The 24,498-nt window shown below is 46.3% G+C and overlaps 1 protein-coding gene across 4 annotated transcripts in view; it reads right to left on the bottom strand.

Annotated features, from left to right (window-relative positions):
• The window catches only part of DENND2A (DENN domain containing 2A), a 77,363-nt gene that overhangs the window by 28,777 nt on the left and 24,088 nt on the right, over positions 1–24,498 (bottom strand). For all 4 annotated transcript variants that reach the window (XM_038393805.2, XM_038393813.2, XM_043518804.1 and 1 more), the window contains exons 2-7: positions 16,180–16,278; positions 12,996–14,216; positions 11,384–11,511; positions 9,471–9,592; positions 4,608–4,805; positions 888–981 (exon numbers count right to left, since the gene is read on the bottom strand). In XM_038393805.2, coding sequence (XP_038249733.1) covers positions 888–981; positions 4,608–4,805; positions 9,471–9,592; positions 11,384–11,511; positions 12,996–14,216; positions 16,180–16,265 — 1,849 coding nt within the window. In that variant the 5' untranslated portion in view covers positions 16,266–16,278. The remainder of the gene's footprint in view (positions 1–887; positions 982–4,607; positions 4,806–9,470; positions 9,593–11,383; positions 11,512–12,995; positions 14,217–16,179; positions 16,279–24,498) is intronic.

The raw sequence follows: 24,498 nt of genomic DNA, 5'->3' as shown, positions 1-24,498 counted from the left end.
AGTGGCACTGCTGTATTGGCACAGCTGTGCCATTGAAGGGTGTGCAGTGTAGACATAGCCTTAGATAGTGGACTAGCCTTTAGTTTCATGAAAAGGGCCCTACCAAATTCACGGCCATGAAAAACATGTCAGGGACTGTGAAATCTGGTCTCCCCCCTGTGAAATCTGGTCTTTTGTGTGATTTTACCCTATACTATACAGATTTCATGGAGGAGACCAGCATTTCTCAAATTGGGAGTCCTGACCCAAAAAGAACTTTCAGGAGGTTGCAAGGTTATTTTAAGGGGGGATCACGGTATTGCCACCCTTAATTTTGCGCTGCCTTCAGAGCTAGGCAGCCAGAGAGTGGCGGCTGTTGGCCGAGTGACCAGCTCTGAAGGCAGTGCCCCGCAAGCAGCAGTGCAGAAGTAAGGGGGCCAATACCACACCATGCCATCCTTACTTTTGTGCTGCTGCTGGCGCTGGCTCTCAGTGCTGGGATCCCGGCCAGCAGCCACCGCTCTCCAGCTGCCCAGCTCTGAATGCTGCCGCCAGCAGCAGAAGTAAGGGTAGCAGTACTGCAACCCCCCCTACAATAACCTTGCAACCCCCCCCCACAACTCCTTTTTGGGTCAAGACCCCTACAATTATAACACCATGAAATTTCAGATTTAAATAGCTGGAATCATAAAATTTATGATTTTTAAATTCTTATGATTGTTAAATTGACCAAAATGGACCATGAATTTAGTAGGACCCTTTTCATAAAGGAAGCCCCAGCCAGTCTTTTTACACTGAACCAGACAAAGTATTAGAAAACACACTGTACATCACAGTAAAAAATTCAAGCCAGGCAGAAACTCTCAAAAAGACTCAACAGCAACATGCTTTGGCCCATGTTCATTTACCTTTCCCTGAATTGCTCTCTGTAGACTGGGACAGCCTCTTGACGCGTTTCTTTCCCCTTCGGGCCTCATAAATGGCATTGATTTTCAATACCAGCTGCTCAGCAAGCAGGAGACAGAAAACAGGGTTAGTGCCTTTTCCCCAATAAGGGAGATGAAAATGTTATTGTTCCAGAGGGAATTTTCAGTTTCCTAATCCTGGTCAACAGCCTTCCCACCACTAGACCCTGTAGGGACTATAAACACTATGACCCTATCTACCCTTTGTTGACAATGAGTCCCCCTGGGCCATCCCCTGGACCAGCCCTCCCCACTCCAGTGGATTCGAGAACAACAGACCAGTAAAGATTACGGTTAAACTGTTCTCAACACCTCTTACAGAGAGCATGTTAGAGACCTACTGAGGATTTGAAAACCTACTTAGGTTACTGAGAACCTTATTCAAAAAAATGCTTTAGACACTGTTAAGGTTCCTTCCCTACTCTGAACTCTAGGGTACAGATGTGGGGACCTGCATGAAAGACCCCCTAAGCTTATTCTTACCAGCTTAGGTTAAAAACTTCCCCAAGGTACAAACTTTGCCTTGTCTTTGAACAGTATGCTGCCACCACCAAGCGTTTTAAACAAAGAACGGGGAAAGAGACCACTTGGAGACATCTTCCCCCCAAAATATCCCCCCAAGCCCTACACCCCCTTTCCTGGGGAAGGCTTGATAATAATCCTCACCAATTGGTACAGGTGAACACAGACCCAAACCCTTGGATCTTAAGAACAATGAAAAATCAATCAGGTTCTTAAAAGAAGAATTTTAATTGAAGAAAAAGTAAAAAAGAATAACCTCTGTAAAATCAGGATGGTAAATACCTTACAGGGTAATCAGATTCAAAACATAGAGAATCCCTCTAGGCAAAACCTTAAGTTACAAAAAGACAAAAAACAGGAATATACATTCCCTCCAGCACAGCTTATTTTACCAGCCATTAAACAAAAGAAAATCTAATGTATTTTCTAGCTAGATTACTTACTAACATAACAGGAGTTGGAAGGCTTGCATTTCTGATCTGTTCCCGGCAAAAGCATCACACAGACAGACAAAACCCTTTGTCCCCCCCAGCCTCCACATTTGAAAGTATCTTGTCCTCTTATTGGTCATTTTGGGTCAGATGCCCGCAAGGTTATCTTAGTTTCTTAACCCTTTACAGGTGAAAGGGTTTTGCATCTGGCCAGGAGGGATTTTATAGCACTGTATACAGAAAGGTGGTTACCCTTTCCTTTATATTTATGATAGACGCTTTATACATTTTCCACATGGGGGGAAATCAGTCCTAACTGAAGCCACTGTTAAAATGAGCTTTTAAAAAAAGTCTTTTAGTACAGTCCCTTTTGTAGACTAGTCAGGGCTGTAGATTCAAGGGGTCAGCTCATCATCCCTCTTTACACTGCAGGCAGAGAATGACTCTCACAGGGCAAATGGGGGTTCCCCTTGTGTAGCGACATCCCCAGATGGTTTGAAGTCAGTATAGCCAGTTCAAGGCCAGGTGGCTCCTGTCAGTCAGTTGGTCTAGTTGGTGTCCTGGGAGTAGAATGAATGGGGCATGATCAGAGATTGCTGTCATCTAACGTCAGTGGCTCCTAGGGTGTATAGAGCTCCTGAGGCTGATCTACCTTGGCCTAAAGCATTCCCTGGGTGTGGGATGGCAACAAGGTGGCAGAATGCAACTTACACACAGGTAGACCTTAAGATCCAGCTCAGAGAGTTTTAAAAAACAATTTCTAACAAATCCCATCCCATTCATCCCAGCGGCACACCTCAATTATTGACATTTTTAAATATGAAATGGATGCCTAACATGACACAACATATAGTGCAGGTGGGATCTTGGGGGAGGCAAAAGAAGGGGCCACAAGAAGCAGAAACACTTTATGTTAATAGTTTGGCTTTGTTACTACGCTTGCACATAATCACCTATGAGTGACCCTGGAGAACAACCATCGTGTAATCGACAATGATAAAGAGATGCTGGACTTACTGACTTAGTACAAATTTTGTCAGAAATGCTTTAAACAAAAGCCTTTAGGATAGATCATTTATTTCACATCTCGAGCTGTCTGTCCTGGTTCTCATGTTGGTACCAACATCAAGTACATAGTAAATCTTATTCCCGGGCACATAACACTACACTCATCAATAAGTTCACACCCCTTAACTTCCCCATTCATGGCACTTGATATGAACTTGTGTACACACATGCACATCCTGAAATGTGAATGCTCTCTCTCACTCACACACACACACATACACACACAAGCACGCTAAGTCGGCACATGGGAAAAATCTGCATCTCTTTTTAGGCATGAACACAAACATTGTGAAGACCCAATATGTACAACACAGACATGCAAAATTAGATTTGTACAGATGAGAAAACATAAATACACACAAGCACACATTTTCCCAAAGGAAGACTGTCTGCTCAGAGACACAGTTACAGCCTAGCACTGCTAACCTTTGCCGGAGCCTTGCTAAGAGCAGGAAAAATAACCATGTTTGAAAAGCATTCAATATGTGGTCCACAGCCTCAATTGAATTGAACCCATCTAGTCCCTGATCTAACTCTAAAATAGTGTCATGATATATGAAATCACAGTCAATCTTAAACAGGAAGTGTTGTTAAAGAAAACACCAATAACTAACTTCATAAGACAAACAAAGGATTCTACACAGCTTGAGTTCCAGCTTTGTCTCCTTTGTTTAGGTGGGATCATACCCCTGCTTGGAACTCTTACAGCACATTTAGACATCTAGTGGTTGAATAATATCTTGAAAGAAAATATATATTATCACCAGGTAACAACTATTGGACACGTGGCCCTTCATGGGATCCACTGCTCTCCATGTCCTTCACTAAACATGGCTGGAAACCAAGATGTAATCTTTGCAAAAAATTCATCAATTTTCTATCAACATTTGAATTTCATTAAAAAAAATCTAGTTGAAATTTCTAATTCTGAATTTTTTTTGTACTTGTTTTATCCCTCACAGTAGCGTGGGACATGTCAGAGCGAAAAAATACATTCTTTAGACCAGTGGCTCTCACCTTTGCAGACTACTGTACTCCTTTCAGAAGTCTGATTTGTCTTGTGTATCTCAAGTTTCACAACACTTAACTACTTATTTACAAAATCAGACATAAAAATACAAAAGTGTCACACCACACTATTATGGAAAAATTGCTTTCTTTCTAATTTTTACCATATATTTATAAAATAAATCAACTGGAATATAAATATTGTACTTCCATAGTATATAAAGCTGTATAAAGTCATTGTCTGTATGAGATTTTAGTTTGTACTGACTCCATTCGTGTTTTTTATGTACCTGTTGTAAAACTAGACCAATATCTAGAGGAATTGATGTACCCCCTGGAAGACCTCTGTGTACCCCCAGGGACACATGTACTTCTGGTTGAGAACCTGGTTGGGAACCACTGCTTTAGACCTTGCAGAGATCTTTGGACCCCTTTTCCCATGAGAAAAAGGGTGGGTGGGATGTAAAAAATGTTTAGTACTAACTGTGAAAGGCTAATGGAAATCAAGTCATAGCCCAGAACTCTTCCTAAATGTTATGGGCATGACATTGGAAATTGCAAGAAAAATTTGTCCTTATCAATGTAACAACACATGAGAAGCCAGGATAAGTAGGGAAAAAATCCCTGAAGTTACCTTGGGAATCTTCCTTCTCCTCTTGCCATTCTGAGCATCTCCCAGGGAGAAGAATGTATCATCTGGACTGCTGGGGGTAGAGGGAGGGCTGATTTTGGAAGGGGACCCAGTACCGTCACGGCTCAGTTTCCGTATGTCCAGCAGTTTGAAACTCCGCCGCTCCGAGTTTTGTCGAAAGAAAATGGGTTTGGAAAGCAACTGGGGAGGGAGACAGAATGGAAGAGAGGAAATAAATTAACACAGCACTCCACCTCATATACTTCTCAAGGAAACATAGTGACCGTACTAATTTCAATTAGGTGAGCTGGAGCACATGGCTAGCACACAGGCAGACGTGGCTTACCTGTATGCTTAGCAGATTCTCACAGGCCCAAGAAATTTGCATGGTTGTCACAGTTTCCACAGGACTACCATGCAAGACAATTAAAGACAATATTTCAGAGGAAGGTGCAAGAAACCCCATCATGGCCAGCAATGGAAGTTAGTTTCTTCTAAGGTGCAAGAAACCCCATCAGTAAGTGGTTGGTTAAGTCCAGTGGCAGCCTAGAAGGCTGGTATATTACAGTATCAATGTTCAGATTCCAAATTCCCCAGACCAAAGGAGCTGGGAGTAGTGCCAAAGCAGCATACTCAGGGGGAGGGAGTGCCTCTTTTATCCTAGGGAGCAACTCCTGGACTATGCTGGGAGAAGCTCCAGAGAGATAGGGCCATTGTGAAATGACACTTTGGGGGAAGCGTGAAGAGGAAGTAGAGGAGAGAATACAGAGGGAAGTCATGGAGGATTCTCTCCTCACCAGTTATGATTCCCTCCACTATTTGAACTTTTCTATTTAGCAAAACTAGAGGAACCTATGTGTGGGTGTGAAGGTGCAGCTTACCTTTACATCATCAGAGTTGGCCAGTGCCTACAATTTCTCCTGTTGGTATGTCACAGGGTGAACTTGGGCCTTTAAGGGGTCAAAGTTCAACTCACTCCTATGATAGCGGGATTTTCAAACACACTCAGGGTTGGCCTAATTCTGTTCCCGTTTGAAGTCAATGGGAGTTCTGCCATTGATTCAACAGGCACAGAGTTAGGCCAGTGCTGTTTAGATAACAAGCTAATGGTCAGTCAATTCAAATGGATTTCAAATTCAGCTCTCTGGTTAAATCCGAGCAAGCTGCTTTTCAGTGCAATGACTCTCAGTTACAACTTCTATCGCATTCTCCTTCTTTATAGTACAGCAGCACCCAGAGGGCCAGAGCAGGATCAGTTCTTCATTGTGTTGGGTGCTGTACACCCATAGAGACAATCTCCGTCCTGAAGAGCTTGCTTTGCCCTCCTTTCCCAGGAATGGAACACCTTTCAGGGAGGAAGGAATTGGGGGCAAGAATGAGCCGTCTCCCTTTTCACGGCTTCCAAGAGGGTGAAGAAGCTTCTCCTTTGGAGACTGGTCTCCACTGCTTCTTCCATCAACTCAATGATTCAATTTATTTATGATGGGTCTTCAGGGTGGGGAGCTTCTCAGACATTCCTAGTCCTTTCTGGGTTGGGGGAATGGGACGGGGCAGGGCTCTACCACGATTTGGGTCCAGTAAGGTTCATGCTATAGTTGAAACTATGCTTGCTACCACACAAGGTGTTAAGAGCACATTTTTCCTGACCAACACTGACAGCAATTTTTTGTGTTAAGAACCATGTAGCAGTATAACTATGTTATTTCAGCTCCTAGATACTACCTTGACAGGGGCTCCATAAGGATGAAATTCATCCCCATGCAGAGGGCCAGCACAAGGCCTATGCAATAGTTCAGTCCCATTTTGAGAGCTTGAGTGCGACTTAAGAGGTGGATGGGTCCTTGTATGTGACCTCTGCACAAGCGTGAATTCCATCCCAAATACCTGTGATGAAGAGATTAGCTATACATCCATGCTACAGTTTATCTCTGGGGAATAGGGAGCTAATCAAAAAATGCAGACAAATTTTCATAAGAACATTTCATTCAATTTCACATTTTCTAAAAATCTCAATCACTCTAGAAGCTGGTTGAAAAACAGAAATATTTCGGGGTGGGGGAAAGGTGTCAACATTTTGAAAAAATTTAAATCAGCCCTAATAACAATTTCTGCAGCTTGGATAGCATGGCGAGGCCCATTGGTAAGGAAAATTGAGTTTATACCCCTGCTGTTGACATTACTTGTTACTAGTGTGATCCTCTACTGTCACGTGGTCTGAGCCTGAGGCAGCCTGGACAGTGTAAGGCAGCATTTCTCAAATGTGGCCACCGCAGCCACCAGGGGCTTTTCTTGCAGCCACGACATCCTCTTGGACAGTGGGGATGGGGCGGCAAGGCAATGGAGCCTCCCACAGGGCCATCAGCTGGAGCCGCAAATGCCAGAGGAGCAGGCAACCAGTGAGTTCCCCACCTTGCTAGGTCGGTGAGTCTTGGCTTCAGCCTTGGGGTGGAGGGTGGCAGGATCCAGTCATGGGTCTCTGGGTTCTGGCTCTGGACTCCGGCCATGCGGCGGAGGTGCCAGCCCTCGGCTCACGCACACACACACACGCCCCCTGCATCACCCCGGCCCCTGCTTTCACACCTTTCCCCCATTGCTCCTGGACCCTGCTGTCTCCCTCTCCATCCAGGGCTTCTGGCTTGCCAGGGCTGAGTAAGTCTGCTGTGAAAATTGATATTTGTATGTTTGTTAATATCACTTTTCACAACAGACTGACTAGCTAGCTGGGATGCTGTGAAAAATGATATTAACAAACATACAAATATTACTTTTCGCAGCAGCAGACCTACTAGCTATCAAGTCTTTTTAAAAAAGCAACCAAAAAGCCGACCAACAAAAACAAACAAGAATGTGCAAAGCACCTTATTTGTGTTTCTGTTCTGTTTAGATCCAATAAAAAATAGAGACAACTGTACATTATTTTTATTATTAAGTCTGCAAAAAAACCCACCACCCTACATAAATAAATTACAATGATTTGGATGTAGATATGTGCATATTTATTTGTTTTTCCTAAAGTTAATTAAGTATTTTAGGGAAAATTGTCAGAGCAGCCACCAGCAAGAGTTGGTGGCTGCACTCTGATGCCACCAAAAAATTTGTCGTGAGAACCCCTGGTCTGAGGATAAAACAGGTAGCAACTGGAACGACATAGGAAGCAGACAGCATGGTTGCCCTTCGCTGAATCACAAGCTTACAGAAAGGGGATCAGACAATATATTTACCTCCTCCTCTGGTCTCATTGCTAAAGAGAAAGACAGCGCCAGACTGAGAGTTGCAGGGCTTGCATGGGAGTCCCCAAGAAAGTAGGACCTCAAGGGTGCACTTGTTAAGGCTGTCTTAGCTAGCAAGGAATTCTAGTAAGCGCCTCCCAGTGAAACCACAGGGAGTTTCAGAGTAGCAGCCGTGTTAGTCTGTATTCACAAAAAGAAAAGGAGTACTTGTGGCACTTTAGAGACTAACAAATTTATTTGAGCATAAGCTTTCGTGAGCTACAGCTCACTTCATCGGATGCATTTGGTGGAAAATACAGTGGGGAGATTTATATACACACACAGAGAACATGAAACAATGGGTTTTATCATACACATTGTAAGGAGAGTGATCACTTAAGATGAGCCAGCAGCAGCAGCGGGGGGGTTGCTATCTTTAACCAATCTTTTCAACAGAAATCCAACAGGACCTTCCTAATGGAGGGCACAATAGATGCTTCACTTCACAATTCTTAATAGCTGCAAAAATGGATTACATATTGCCCATGGATACTGATCAGATTGCTGGGCCTTGACTGGCGGAGCATTCCAGTGCCACTTTAAAGAGGAGGAGGCTACCTTACGCTGCAGCAATAAATGGCCTTTCCCTGTATGTGAATATTGTGAGTGAATGTAGCACTCACAAAATTGTGGGGCTAAAAGCGCAGGGCTGAGCGAAATACAAAGCAGCCCAGTACAGGTAAAACTTCCTCCTCGTAGCTCTGCCAATGGTCCTCAACTCTAAACCGCAACCCCACCCTGCTCTCCAGTTCTGGGGGTTCCATTAGACTGAAACAGACACTGCCATCCGGTGTGGATTCTCTGTAGACATGTAGACTGCCATCTGGTGTGGATTTCTCATGTAGACAAACCAACACCCCAAATGCAAACACCCCTGAACCTCAGGAGAGTTCAGCCCTGGATCCAAATTTTGCAATAGAGGTCTATAATCAGTTCTGTGCTGGAACGTGTAGAGACTAGATCAGAGCACAACTCCTTTTCCCTTGGAATCTAGTCAAAATCTGACTCCAGGTTTCCAGAGGTGAAAGACCAACACGAGCCCACTGCACTACCACAGCCCTTAGCATGTCTGTCCATATATGAGTTACCATCTTGATTAAGATCAAACAGCTGCTCTTCCTTTTGTGATCTGTTTGCTCTCCCCAGAACTGCTTGCATGATGGGGAGGCTTCACTGGGAACACATATTTACAGAGAAAATGGATCAAAACAGGATTTTGTTCAAAACAAAACATGATGCCTGGTATCACACTCTTCTCGCATAAAATCGTAACGTAGCACTGACAATTACAAACCCTTATGACGGATTATTGAGCGAGACCCAGATGCATGCTCCTGGTATACTGTTTAGGAGTTAACCCCAATTTGAGAAAAATGAAAACAAGAAACTGTACCAAAGGGTGAACACGGGAATTCTTGTGCCCGTGACTCTCTATTCTCGCTATTGCACCTTCCCTCAACAGTAGCTAAAACCTAAAAGGTGAAATGCTGGCCCCATTAAAATCAATAGTAAAACTCCACTGGCCTCAATGAGAGGAGGATTTCACCCAAAGCCTTTTGGGAACTGGACACAAGTCATGCTGGTTGAACTACGATACCTTCGTGGGTGTGCCAGGTACAGAGGAGGTGGGGGATGCTGGAAAAGTCAGGACACATTTCTTCCCCAGGCAGCGGCTGTTCATCTCAATGTCTTCATAGGGGTTTTCCTTCGATGGCAGATCTGCAGCAAAGAGCCACACGTTATAGGTAAGAAACGCAGAAAATCCTGGAGGAGTCCCACAAAATCTCTGCTGGGACTCTGTGGCTTTCTCCCACCCCCCACATCTGGTGGTTAAAAAAAAACTGTTCTCAAAAATTCTTGCCATCCTTTCCCTCTCTTCAGCTCTGGGAGTCCAGCTGCTTACTGGATTGCATCCAAATCCTGACTAGGATGTATCCAGCCATAGAATTATGTCACAGAAGTTAGAGATGGAAAAGACCCATTAAGTCCTCCAGTCCATTTCCCTGTCAACGGAGAAGTCATAAAGTTTTCATACACTGTGGCCCTTAATATCCCTTCTCTTCATTCTTCTGATTCCCGGTTCTCTCTGAATTAAAGGTCTGTGCTCCATCTAAGTCCCACTTAAGCCTTCCAAATATCATTTAAGTGGGTTTAAGTGGTACATAAGCTTCATGCTGCTAATTTGGGGTGCCTTGATTTGTAGGTGCCCACCTTGAGACAGCTAGTGCCTGATTTTTCAGAAATGCCGAGCACCCACAACTCCAGTTAACTTGAAAGTGAGCTAAAGATACTCAGCGCCTCTGAGAGATCAGGCCTTCGGTGTCTCAGTCTGGGTACTTAAAATCAATGATGGAAAATGTAGACCCAAGTGTCTGAATGGGCAGGCAATTTATTATGAGCCTTCCCTTTCCTTATGCATCCCATCATGGCACCACAATGGAGAGCCATTAGTTCAAAGCAACCTTCTTTCTTGCATTCTTGTACATACCAAGCTGAGAATGAAAACAGAAGGTCAGTAATGCTGGGGCAGGCACTGCAGCTTAGCTTTGGATCCTGTATATGGTTTGTATTTCCTGTTTGGCTGTGCAACAGCCTGCCCTGCCAGAGGTCAATGGAGTCGGGGGAGCACAGCTGAAGTCATCAGACAAGGACACAACACCACAAGACTTTTTCAACCTCTTCTCCTATGATACTCCATGAATCTCTGAGTGACCCACTGTCTGGACTCACCAAGGTGAGGGAGGTAAAAGTACTTTTGTCTATCAAAGAAAGCTGCATGCAAATGTTCTGGAACCACACACTGCCCCGGAACTAGAGAACTTATTTTAGATGTAGGTTTTTCATGGATGTGAATTATTCCACTGTAATTATCGGATCAGTATTTAACACACTGGAGAGACAAAAAGAAAAGGAGTACTTGTGGCACCTTAGAGACTAACAAATTTATTAGAGCATAAGCTTTCGTGAGCTACAGCTCACTTCATCGGATGCATTTGGTGGAAAAAAAGTATCCTGTATCACCTCTGTAGGATACAACAGCACTGATTTCCTTCCTCTCCAGCTAAATTCTGCCAAGAGGTTCACTTAACTCTAGCTCTGCAACAGCTAGACTCAAAGCTCTTCAGGACACGGGACGTGTTCTGCTCTATGTTCTGGAAAACACTGTGTATGTAAGTGTAGGATAATAAGATAACATTCCTGGAAATGGAGCTGATGGAATCTCAGCCATCCCCAGAAACCTGCACTAACGCGGGAGGGTGGAATAAATCACGGTGCCACAAACATGAACCCAGGGATTGTGGGACCCAATTTTTTAATTTCATGGCCACCCGTTCACACAATATTTTTCTTCCTGCTGGCTGATATTTTGTGTGTGATGCACCTCAGTAAATCTTGCCTAATAAATACACTCTTCTAGGTGAGCCTTTGGACTGTGACACGTTTTCATCAATGGTCCCCAAGTCTTTTTAGTTGTCCAACCCCTCCCCATCCCCCTCTTGAAGGTCCTACCCAGAATATCTTCATAGACGTTTTCCTCAGATAAAGTGCGTGTGAGGGCCAGCTTGGTCTGAGCATACCAATCCACCCTGCCATTCTCGGACGACGACTGCAGCAAGTCTTCAAACTCATAGGACTTCCTGTGCCATTCGGAGGGGAAGGAAGAGGAGAGGGAGAAATAGGATGGAGAGTGATAGAGATAAACAGACTTTACAAGTCCAATAATTCAATATCATTCACTAGTCTCCAGCAAGTCACTCAGTCAGCAACATGAACTACAGAGGAGCCAGTGCTTCACAGATCCATCCTGTACAATGTATAAAGCAATGTCGACACGATAGTCGTTTTTTACCAGACTGGGACTAGTCAGCAAATGTCAGGGTTGCAATGGTCCATTTACTGTATAATGATTCTAAGACATGCTAAAGATGTAAAAGACTGTGGGCCACAGCCTGTGACGCCGAGGGCATGTCTACACAGCAATCTGAGGTCTGACTGCATCACAGGTAGACATACCTGCGCTAGCACAGCTAAAAATAGCAGTGTAGCTGCAGCAGCACAGCCTTCAGTGTGGACTGTCCAAGCATGCCGAGGACCCCAGGTACCTACTCGCACCGCTAGCTCACCCTAAGCCCATGTCACCCCCACAACACTAGCACAGGTAAGTTAGTGTGGACCATGGCTACCGGTGCTGCAGTCACACCTCCGACTGCAGTCTAGATATACCCTAAGTAGTGTCTTCCTCCACAAGCAGTCCCACTGATCACTAGGCAACATGAGTAAGAGTTGTCAAAAATCAGACCTTCTATGAGTGGTGCAGGAGAGCAATATGCTACCTTGAATGATGAGAAGGGAAAGCAGTGGAGCATCCTAGTCAGTCGAGCACAGAGAGGTGTAAAGTCTCTCCAAGTCCAAATGAAGTCAGGAATTTTTATTTTTAAGGTAGATACACTGCAGAGGATAGGCTCAAAAAGGACAGTACATTTATAAGGCAGGTTCCCCCCCCCCCTCAAATATTTGGATTTACAAAAGGGGATGGGGTAAGGAGCAACCTCCAGCAAAACCTGAGTAAACAAGGAACAGACTTGAGCAGAAATGGCAGCTCTACTCTGAAAAGTGACAGTATAAAAATGGCATTGCAAGATCCCCTCCCTTACCATCTCTCAGTGGTTTCTGATCAGCTGTGCTCATTCTGCAAGCGAAAAAGGTTGTTTTGTTTTGTCTTGTCTTTAAACTGGCAACAACATGAACTCGTCCTGGGCTTGGAGAGTCAAGCTGGAATCATTCATTCTCACTCACTGTTACTAGTCATAGGATCTCCATGTCAAAGTCATTACACCTGTGGACACCTATTGGCCTTCAGTGTTTGCACAGGTGTAACAGAGCAGAATATATCGTGATCACTGACATTGCTGAGACGGAAAGAACACTGCTGCACTTTCAGAGCCCAGCGTGAATTTAGGGAGTGGATAGTCATCCTTTTACTTACAAGGTTGAGACCCAATAAACATAGACTCTGATGACGCCACTTTTGTGGAGGCCCTTTTTAGAAGCAGAACTGCACACCACCAGCAAATTAATCAATAACTCCTGTACCAGCATTAGAATAGTAAAGCCAGAATACCTGTGGTCAGCATTATTCTTATGTTTCCCATTCCATAGTCTTCTGCTAACAGCTGATGGGGGAGGAGAAGAAGGGAGAGGAGGAGGAGGTATAGATGGCAGAGGGGGCAAGTTTCTCCTATTTCTAGCTGCCGGGATCCATCCCTCTTCTCCCTCGTGTTTGAAAGTCCGCCTGGGCTTTGGAAGTGGGTTGATGAAGGGTTTCTTCTCCGGTATCCCTGGTTCTGTGTACGCGCTCTCTACGCTCTGATCCTTGCACTTCACTTGAGATGCTCTCACCTCTTCCAGAGTCCCCAAAATGGGCTCACTGATTTCCGAGTCTAAGCTGAGGAGCCTCTTATTGAGTTCAGAGCCGCATATACCTTCCTGGTCCTCTGGGAAGGTTTGTTCCTCATCTGCCTTCTCCTGCAGACAGTGTGGGGAATAATAAGTACCTGGCAACTGTGGCTGCAATTCTGCTGATCCTTCCTTCAAGGCCTGCTCCAGTTTCTTGACCTGAGTCAGTACGGAAAGGTTCTCTTTCTGGACCTCCCACTTACCACCTTTCACCTCCTTGCATTTTCCAACACTGGAATCAACCTCCTCTTCCTTCTCCTGCATTTCCACTTTCCTCTCTTTTCTCTGCTCCATGCCCTTTGAAGTGCCCACTCTTCTTTCATTCTCTTTGCCTGCCCCTTTGCATTCCAACTCCCAGGTTATAAGCCTCTTGGTGTCCACTTTCCTAGGCCCCAAAACTTCCCCACTCATCTTATCCACCACACATGGCATCTTGTGCTCCTCTTTAACTCCTTGCTCTTCCTCCTTCTGACAGACCAGAGGAGAAGGCGTTTCCTTTTTCCCTTCCCATTCAGAAATCTTGTCCTTGATACTGAAGGGCTTATTCCTCAAACTGACTTTCCCAGCTGACTGTAAATTCTGAGTGCCCCCTATCTGCCTCCTTATGATTTTGCGGCTCTCCTTGACATTAAGATCCACAGATGGGTCACTGATAATCATTTTGGGACTCAGCATGTTCTGCTGAAAGCAGTCTAGCCTTGGATTCAGCATCAAGTTCTCCAGTGATTTCAATGGGCTTTTCACCACAGAAGAAACGTGTTCAGCTTTAGGTCCTAGACTCAGAATGAAACTGGCACTTTCAGAATAATTTTCACTTGAAGACCCAAACCAAAGTCTTTCTAATTCCTTCACAGTGTTTGTATTATTTTTACTTGCAAGCTTGACCCTACACAGCAAAGACAAAAGAGAAGAAAAATTCACTTTTCCTGATCATTTGGTCATCAGTACACCAGCTCTATATGCTCTATTGAAGCAGGTGAGGTTGGCAGGGATGCTCAAAGATGGGGCTGCTGAAGAGCATTCTCAGGAGAGGATCCTGGATTCTGGAATGCACTCCGTCTCTCTCTTGCTATGACAGAGTCCAATTTGATGCAAGACCTGTCTATTATCCCAGGCTTTCTCTGAGGGAATGGAATGGGGTGAGAGTGGGTGGGATTATAGTTTTTGAAAATTAGGAGTGTTCATACTGAGAACAGGTCAATTTGTATTTTTGTATGCATTTAAAATAGAATAGTAGGGTTTTTTACTTAGTGCATAAGACAAGTGCATCAAAATAAAAGTCAAAATGGACTCTGGTTTACTTAAGATTTAGTAGGTAGCGCATGATTATCAAACAGACGTGTAGACTTGGGACACAGTAGGTATTCCTCTAAAGCCTACCCAGTAACTCCTTTCTATATAGATTATTTGGCTTATTCATCAAGACAAGGCATAACAAGATCCAGTTGCTGGCAGCTGAAGTTACCAAAATTCAAATTAGAAATAAAAGGAGGGAAATTAACCAATACAAATGATTTTCAAGGGACATGGTAAATACGTCATTTGGAGTCTTTAAATCAAGGCTGGATGTTGTTCTAAAACATAAGGGCTAGTTCAACCAGAAGGTATTGAGCTAGATGAAGGAGCCACTGGATGAAATTCTATGGCTTGTGCTACACAGGCGGTCAGGCTAGATGATCACAGCAGCCCCTTCTTGCCTGGAGATCTATGAAACAGAAGAAAGAACCTCACCCATAGTGATCCTCTCCTCCAATAATTTCACCTTCCAAGTTTTTCCAGCGCGTCCATTAACAAAATAACATTGCACTTTTATGTTTATTATTATTATTCATCAGTTGCACAGCTGTAACATCCAGGGGACCCACAAAGGGATTAGCCTCCCATTGTACAGACACACAACACACAGAGAGTTCTTGCCCCACAGAGCCCACCATCTAAATGAAACTTGTCATGGCAAGGGATAAAAACCAATTAATTACATGACACCTGGCTGCATCAAACAAACATGTACTTCACCCAGCACCTGTCACCCAAGGATCTCAAAATGCTTTTATCAACATCTATTAAGCCCCAGCTGGGAAGACATTTACATTTATAACATAATCTTTTCAAACCCAAAGCTCTTTGCAAAACAATAAGGGCTTGTCTATGCTAGAAAGATGGCACTAGTGTAAATAGATCAATTTTAAAACTATTTAGCTACAGAGGTGCGACCCCTTATATTAAACCAACATAAATGCACTTACCCCAGTTTAGTTTAATTCTATAAACTCCTGGATTCATGTAAATGGGGTGAAGTGTGTCTACACCAGGGGCTGGCACTGATGCAACTAAATCAATTTAGTTACAATGGTGCAAAAACACAGTGTGTAGGTCAGCCCTAGGTTTCCTGCTGGTAGTGCAATGAGCATGTAAGCAAATCTGGCAGCCATTATGCGCCCAGTCATAACTGACACCCAAACTCGGACATAGGCATCTGTGGTTACCGAAGGGAAGGGAGATACTAACCAGGATATCATTGTCCCCAAGTCTCATGCTCCTGTAACTTCTGCCTATTTCAGTGGGAGCAGAAACTTTCGTGTAACCTTTTGGACAAAGGATGATGCCTCTAATGGGGTGGACCCCACCCCATGTCTACTAGTGCACTATGGTATCATCACATGTTATTAGACTTACATCAGGATGTGGGATTTAAACGTATAACCTGATGGCCCAGAGACACCGGGTGAGGCATATTGACGCTAGAGGCACGGTTTAGGCTATGAGAGAGAGCACCGACGGAAAGTAATGACTCCCTCTCCACTCCCCTCCCTTGGAAAAAAGAAAAACAAGAATTTAGGACTTTTCACCTCTCAGTGGAGTTGCAGACACTGTTTTCAGACTTGCTGCTCACATCGGCTGCCTTGCTAGCTGTCATCGTGTCAGCACCTGACATGGCGACAGGTCACCTGGGGGAAGTCAAAGCAACACTTCAATGATCAGAGGTACTGTATTGTGACAGACTGACAATAGCCTGTAGTATCCTGACCAAAGTTTATGGAATGAAGATAAACCTCACTGAATTAAGCTAATCCGATTGAATCAGGGTTAGTACTTTGGGGGTTCCATTGTATTACAATGCAATTGTGTATGTGTTATGGGGCACTGTATGGACCTTCTCTAGGAAGAGGGGGATGCTAATGTACTTGCTCTGTTATCAGCCCTTTGAAGTGCCCCTCCCCTCCACGCAGAGATGTGCATATACTAGTTCAAATGGGATTCTCCAGTGACCAACAGTCAAAGCAAAGGGCTTTGGATAAATAGTCTAGTTTTAAAATGACTCGGAGCCTTCTTCCTCGTCCAGCAAACGGTCAGGACTCTGGTGCATGGAGAGCCCCAATCTTTACGGTGAGGTTGGAAGGACAGGGCCTACTGAGACCCCATAAAACTGGGTACTTGTACAGTAACTCCTCACTTAACTTTATAGTTATGTTTCTGAAAAATGCGACTTTAAGCCAAATTATGTTAAGCGAATCCAATTTCCCCATAAGAATTAATATAAATGGGTGGGGTTAGGTTCCAGGGAAACTTTTGCACTAGACAAAAGACTATATACACTATATATATATACACACACAGGATAAATTTTAAATAAACAATTTAATACTGGTACACAGCGATGATGATTGTGAAGCTTGGTTGAGGTGGTGAAGTCAGAGTGTGGGATATTTCCCAGGGAATGCCTTACTGCTAAATGATGAACTAGCAATTGGCTGAGACCCTCAAGGGTTAACTCATTGTTAATGTAGCCTCACACTCTACAAGGCAGCACAAATGGAGGGAGGGGAGACAGCATGGCAGACAGAGACAGAGACACACACTGTGTGTATGAGAGACAGAGATGTACACTGCTCCTTTAAGTGCTCTGACCCCACTCTACATATATTGCCTTTTTAAGTAGATCAGCAAGCTGAGATGGCAGCTGCTTCCAGGAAGCTCCCTCCGTCCTGAGCCCTGTCATGTGTCTCTTCCCCCTCCCAAACTGCTCTATGGAAATGGGGTAAGCGGGATGCAGGACCAGGGGGGAGGGGGACACCCTGACATTAGCCGCCTTCTTCCCTCCCCCCGCACAGGAGGCTCCCGGGAGCAGTTCCAAGGCAGAGGGCAGGAGCAGCACGTGGTGGTGGGGGGAGGGACAGCTGAACTGCCGGCAACTGATAGCCCGCTGGATGGTTGCCACACAGGGAACTTAGGGGAACGGGGAGCTTATAGAGGGGCTGCCGGCTCACCCTGGTTCCAAGCCCCCATCAGCTAGCTGCAACAGGCTACTCTTCCTGCAAGCAGTGGACAAAGCAGGCAGCTGCCAAACAACGTTATAAGGGAGCATTGCGCCACTTTAAACGAGCATGTTCTCTAATTGATCAGCCAGGTAACAACGAAACACCATTAAACTGGGACGACTTTAAGTGAGGAGTTACTGTACCGAGCTGAAACTGTGAAGAACTTGTGACCACAAAGGAAACTCCTCGGGTGGCGTATAGAAGGACTGCTCCTGTCAGAGCCCTTGTTAGGATAATGTCTGGTATGTTTATTGACACGCGGGTAGGTTTGTCTATTGTTTTAAACATGTTTTCTCGACAGTGCTTTTACCATAATAATACCATAAGCTTTCATAAGAAGAGCTGTGTGGTATCTATAACCATGGGCAGTCACGCTGTTAACTGTCTCCAAAGAGAAAGCCAGCAGGTATGCTAGGGCAGCTTGTCCGAGCTGGAAATACCACAGTGATGGCAGGGAACTGATCAGCCTGCAAATACCCCAGTCAGATGGGACAGAGATACAGGTCTCCATCCAAAAAGGCAACTGTTGGGGAGATGGAAGCCTGAGAGTGGATGCCCTGGATGGATCCCTGAGGGGGAACACAGGTGCTGTTGCCCTGAACTGTGACAGGTAACACTGTCTGTTCCAACATGACAAACTTCCCCTGGCCCTCCTCTCTCCAAGCACACACACAAAACATGCCCCTGAAAATCCAGTTGGATAATAGCAGCAAGTCACTTCATCTCTCTGCCTCCATTTCCTCTTCTGTAAAATGGTGATGATCATTTTAATCCACCTACCTCCCAAGAATGCTGTGAGAATTAGGTAGTCTTTGGGACATGGGCTGTCTATTACTCTGTGTTTGTACAGTGCTGAGCACAGTGGGACTTCTGTCTCAACTGGTCCCAAAGGCACTGCCATAATAAACATGATTAGTAATAATAACTAGTCAATGGCTGTACAGTGATTTGAACAGGCAAGACACTACATAAAAGCTAAACATTATTGTTCTAACACTTGGGTATCTGTCTTCTATCAGGAGACAGTTAAAAATGGCTTTAAAAAATAATCTGTCTGATCCAGAGAATTAACAGCCCCATGGTTTATGAAGCCACTGTATCAGCAGCTTTCTTGGACTGGTACCCAACTGAGACCCAAGTTTATTGATTAAACTACTGTAGGCCCCATGGTCACTTTGTGCTCAGGTTCCTGCTCACCTGATGTATTCTCACTCTAGTGGGTCATTATAGAGTGTTACTGATCTCCCTTGGGAATTTAAGGGGGAAAATTCATCCCTGAGCTATATGCACTGAAATCGAGGGTGTCAGGGTGAAATGCATCCCTGTCCTAAGGTCTTTAAATGGCAGAAGTTGTTTTGGTCACTGCCCACGATTCTTTGCATGGTGATTTCTATTCTTTGTGGGGCAGGGGTGTCAATCTATCCTCTTGTAGCACCCTTGCAACACAGTCTGTGCAACAGATGTTCTCCGTTTTGTCTTGTCCTGAAAACCAACTCTGGCTCTTTAAGACCCCAGCCACCCCATAAGGCAGTGTCAGTACTTCTCAGGAGGGCATTATCTGTAGCTACTGAAAAGCATTTCAATGACAGGAAGGAGTTCATTGTCTCTTACACAATACTTTGAAACCCTGAAAGCCTCTGGAGTCTATCCACTTGGCTGGTCTATCAGATGCTCCCCAGCCATGGCTGGAGTTTGGCAGCAAGACCAATCGCATCAGTAAAATTAGTAGTTCCTAGGACTTTTGCAAGAGAATGAACATATAAAAAGTATTTCTCATTTCCATGGTCTACATACTTTTAAAGAGAAAGAGAGAAATAGAAATAGAAATAATTCAGTCTTGTTCTTTTCTGAGTTTTCTTTCCCTGCTCTCACCCCACCCAGGCAAAATTCTGTAAGATAGAGTGAACTCTGGATCATCTCAATGAGTACAGGTTCAGAGTAATTCATTACAAACCATGTCCTCTCTTTCCCAGGCAATAAGCCCCAGAGCTTCTCTTCCTCCTTAGTAGCTGGAACAACACCCAATTCATTTCTAATGACAGAGCAACCTTGCAAAATTGTCAGGAAAATTGACCAGCCCAAGGAGCAAAATCTATTCACCCACTCATTAGCTGTTATGTTTAAGGATAATGAAACACTAAAGCACATTCATTCTTTTGTCCACAGAATGACTCACTCAGGCAAATGGGTGAGTCGATTTCTGCAAAGCTGTAACAGAGATTGTTCTGCACTTAGATAGTAAGTTCACTGGGGCAGGGACCATCTCTTTGTGCTGTGTTTGTACAGCACCTAGCACAATGGGGTCCTAGTCTATGACTGGCGCTCTTAGGAGCTACCACGATATGAATAATAATACAGGCTGGGGTATATATAACCATTTCATTCAATCACCATTGTGGAGTTTCTCTTCTGGCAAGCTCTGAAGTGTACCACAATAGGATTTGCAGGGGCTCCTCTCCCTTCCTTGGCCCATGCAATCCCCCACCCAATAAACTCAGACTCTGAATCTTTGCCAGAAGAGCCCCCTGTGGAAAATCAGGAGAAAGATGTCACCGACCTACACCAATGGGTGGGGAAAATTGATGGGGCCAGCAGTGAAAGGGGGACAGCCCCAGTAGTAAGGGAGGGAGGCACTTGCCAAGGGACAATAGGTAACTCCTCCCATCGGAGTCACTAGCACCGATTGGCCAGCTGGGAAGAAGGGGTGCTGATTGGCCAGCATTCCCCAGCTCCCAGGATTTAGCCCAGTGAAGGGGCCACCCGGAGCCTCTTTTGGCTCCATTCCAGCAGCCCACCCTGCCCACCTAAACTAGGAAGGGGAACCCGGCCTGACAGATGCTGTGGGTCTAGCCTGTGTAGGGGTCAGGAAGGAATTTTTTCTCCCATGGGCCAATTGGCAAAGGACCAGGGAGTTTTTTTGCCTTCCTCACTGCATCTACAAGGTGTTTAGTACCTAACGGAGGTACTGGGATGGTGCTGCTTACTTGTTACAACATGCAGCTGGTTTCCAGTGAGGTTAAGAGAATAAAATGAATGGTTCCCAGAGGTGAAAGATCTGGGATTTAGGTGATTTGCCTTGGGCTCGTATGATAGGATGAAACCTTGTGGTCTTTGTGGGCTGCGGTCAGACCTTGTGGCCCTCGTGGGCCGAGATCCCCACCCTCCTGCACCCTCTGTGACCCTCGGGGGGAGGAGAGTGCTAGGACTCACAGAGAATGCAGTCCTGGGGGGTAGGCTGAGTAGAAACACCCTGCCTTATGGATTAAAGAGCTATGTAACCCTGGCGCCAGTTACGGGTTATATGGTAAGGAGCCCTGTAATCCCCGCACTGGAACCAATTAAATGCCTGATATAGGTGAGTTGTGGTGATGAGCAGGTAGTGGCTCTCCCCTACATTCAAGTTTAATAAAAGTTGCAGCCTGCCACTTAATTCCATGCATGTTTCTGTCCTTGCTTTGCCGCTGTGTCCATCAGCTAGCATTCAGATGTGGGCAGATGGGCGGTAGCGGTCAACATGGGTGGTAGCGGTCAACATGGGTCATACGTCTGATCCAAGCACACTGCTAAACTAGCCACCGTGGGAGGTGGGAGGAGATGCTGAAGAAGAAATGGACCAGCACTGGCAGTGGGGAGGAGGAGGGTGCAGACCTGTTCAGCCTCCCACTAAAGCCAGGAGAGACTCCTGTTCGTAGCTGCTTTCTGCACTGCTCCTGCTTCGGAGCTGAGGGACACTAGTCTGTGACCATATGAGCAGGGCTGCTCTAGGCAGGAGGGTTCACTTCTAGCCACAGAGATACAGCTGAGAGTATAATACCCCATGCATATTTGGGACTTGAACCTCTGGCTAGAGCAGCACATCTCTCCCTGGCCACCCGGGCCTGTAGCAGTGACTGGAAAATAACTGGGGAGGAGGCAGAGGGTAGTCAGAGCTAGGCACCCAGGCAGTGGTGCCGGAACAGAGCGGTGCAGGAGCCCATGGCCCTCCCACATTTCACCAGGGCGGACCCTTCCCCTCCTCTTTCGCCCGGCCAGGCCAGCATGGAGCCCAGCCAGGGCTCTGAGGTGGGGCCAGAGATGAAGGATTTGGGGTACAAGAGGGGGTTCCAGGCTGGGGCTGAGGGGTTTGGAGGGCAGGAGGGGGTTCCAGGCTGGGGCAGGAGGTTCGGGTGTGGGAGGGGGATGAGGGCTCTGGCCCGGGGTGCAGACTCTGGGGTGGGGCTGGGAATGAGGATTTTGGGGTGTAGGAGGGTGCTCCGGGCTGGAGAATGGAGCCGAGGGGTTTGGAGTATGGGAGGGGACTCCAGGCTGAGGAAAGGGGTTGGGGTGTGGGAGCAGGTACAGGCTCTGGGATGGGGGTGAAGGTTCTGGGATGGGGCCAGAAATGAGGGGTTCAGGGTGCGGGAGGAGGCTCTGGGCTGGGGCAGGGGGTTGGGGTGTGTGGGGGGGAGGGCTCCAGCTGGGGGGGCAGGCTCTGGTGTGGGGCGGGAGATGAGGGATTTGGGGGGTAGGAGGGGGCTGGGGCATGGGGGTGGAGTGCGGGATGGGTGAGGGCTCTATCTGGGGGGTGCGGGCTCTGGGGTGGGGCTGCGGATGAGGGGGTTGGGATGCAGAAGGGTGCTTTGGGCTGGGATCTAGGGTTCAGAGGGCAGGAGGGGGATCACGGCTGGGGCAGGAGGTTGGGGTGCAGGAGGGAGTCAGGGGTGCAGGCTCTGGGCAGCGCTTGTCTCAAGCAGCTCCCAGAAGCAGCAGCATGTCCCCCCTCCACTCCTAGGCAGAGGCATGGCCAAGCAGCTTTGTGCGCTGCCCCGTGTGCAGGTGCCACACCTGCAGCTCCCATTAGCCACAGTTCCCGGCCAATGAGAGCTGTGGAACTGGCACTTGGGGCGGGGGCAGCATGCGGAGCCCCCTGCCTTCCCATACACATAGGAGCCAGAGGGGGGACATGCCGCTGCTTCCGGGAGCCACATGGAGCCACGGCAGCCAGGGAGCCTGCCTTAGCCCCGCAGCGCTGAACAGACTTTTAAAGGAAGCCACAAAGGTCCCTTTTCAACCAGGCATTCCAGTCGAAAACTGGACACCTGGCAACCCTACCCTCCACCTACCCTGGGGGGGGCCATGGGGCAGGGACACAGCCTGGGGCTACTCTCGGTGGGACCCCCACACTGCAGGCAGGTGGAGGGTCCCCTGCGGCTCTTATGGCCGGACTGCGGCTTCAAGGCCCTCCCCAAGCCGAAGCCAGGTCAGGGAGAGCTGTGCGGGCCACTGTAGGGAGCCTGGGTCCTCCACCTGCCCTGGGCGAGAGGTCCGGGGGAGGGGACAGGGGCTGCTTTTGACCCGCGCCACACCCTGGGCATTACGATTACTTTCTTTATAAAACAAAACCCAAAGAAGACTCTGTCATGTGTGGGACCACAGAGGCCTGAGCTCAGGGGCACTCCACTACTCTGTGAATGGGGACACCAGGCTGTCATGGTCCATAGATGGACAAGAAGGGAGGCAAGATGTCAAGTGCCAGTTGGAGATCCTTCCTATTACAATGCACTCAGAAATCCTTGCCATTGTTTGGGGGAACAAAGCAGCCATCTGACACCATTTCATAACAAATCAGGGAAAGGAATGCCACCAGAAGTAGGAGGGGAGGAAAGAAGAAGGGGAAGAAGCTCTCAAACCTGTTGACTGGACTGTGGGAAAGATGCAAAGTCTCAGGACAGAAGGCGCTCCACATATCTCCCACATGCACATGGCCTTACAATTCCCAGGATCATGTGACAGGGACTTCCTGCTGCCAAGCAGAGTGAGACCTGCCCGGACCTCTCTCTTCCAAACAGAGTTCCTGCCTGCTTTGTGTTCGCAACGAGGCGTTTGTTTACTGATCTATCATTGGCATGCAGGAAACGACCTGGAAATGAGCTGTAATCATCTGTCACGAGCAGTCGCTGTGTGGTTTTCTTCTAATTTAAGTTTTCCTTTCTTTCCTTTCTCCCCAACCTCCCACTCAAAACACAGTAGTAAAATAAAGCACATGTTTCTCTTTATGGATGCTTTAGGGAAACCAGGGTTTAGCATTTCAAAAAGGACTAGTGATTTTGCGTGCCCAACTTGAGATATCTTAACAGGGGGGTAATTTTCACAAAGAGCTGAGCACCCACCTCCTGAAAAGTTAGGGCTCTTAAAGCAATCCTGGAATGGGCTCCCAAAAAAGGTACGCCAATTCCACTGTTAGCTTTTGAAAATTTAGCCCCGTAGTATATGGTAACAAGTAACAATCATTTTAGACAGGATAGGCTTTTCCCCAACCCCACCTCCTTGTGAGCAGCAGCAAGCATACTGACAATGAACCACTGAGAGACGTGTGTCTGTATTGGGGGTTCATTTGTGGTGATGATAAGCTAAGGGCTGGAGTAAAAGACTGACTAATAAACATTCTCACTCCCTTGCCATCCCACACTACTCAATCATGGCAAAGTTCCCTTTTGCAAGACAAGAGTATTGGGATTGGTAGGAGGATTGCTTTTGGGCATTGATTCTATTCCAATCCAGGTCACATGGCTAGAAGTCACCACCATCTGTTCGGTTGCCTAGATGAAATAGTTAATGTGCTTTTAGCCCAATTCCTAGTGGGTATGTCTTCACATCCCGAAACACCACCACCGTTGTCTACCTTACTGGTAGTATACATTAAGAGGGCAAGGATTGAGTGGGCATGGAGACTAAACAACTCTCTTATCCCTAAAGGACAGAGAAATCTTTCAGAGGAAAATGAGCAAAACTTATTGTGGAGAAGGTGGAAGCAGACCTGGTGTTAATCTGCCCACTCTGCTATCAGAGTAGGTACTCACCTTCTGCAGA

This window comes from Dermochelys coriacea, chromosome 1 (genome assembly GCF_009764565.3).
Source record: "Dermochelys coriacea isolate rDerCor1 chromosome 1, rDerCor1.pri.v4, whole genome shotgun sequence".
NCBI lineage: Eukaryota > Metazoa > Chordata > Testudines > Dermochelyidae > Dermochelys > Dermochelys coriacea.
Note: the sequence above shows the minus strand (reverse complement) of the source record. Positions and strands in the feature narration are given on the sequence as shown.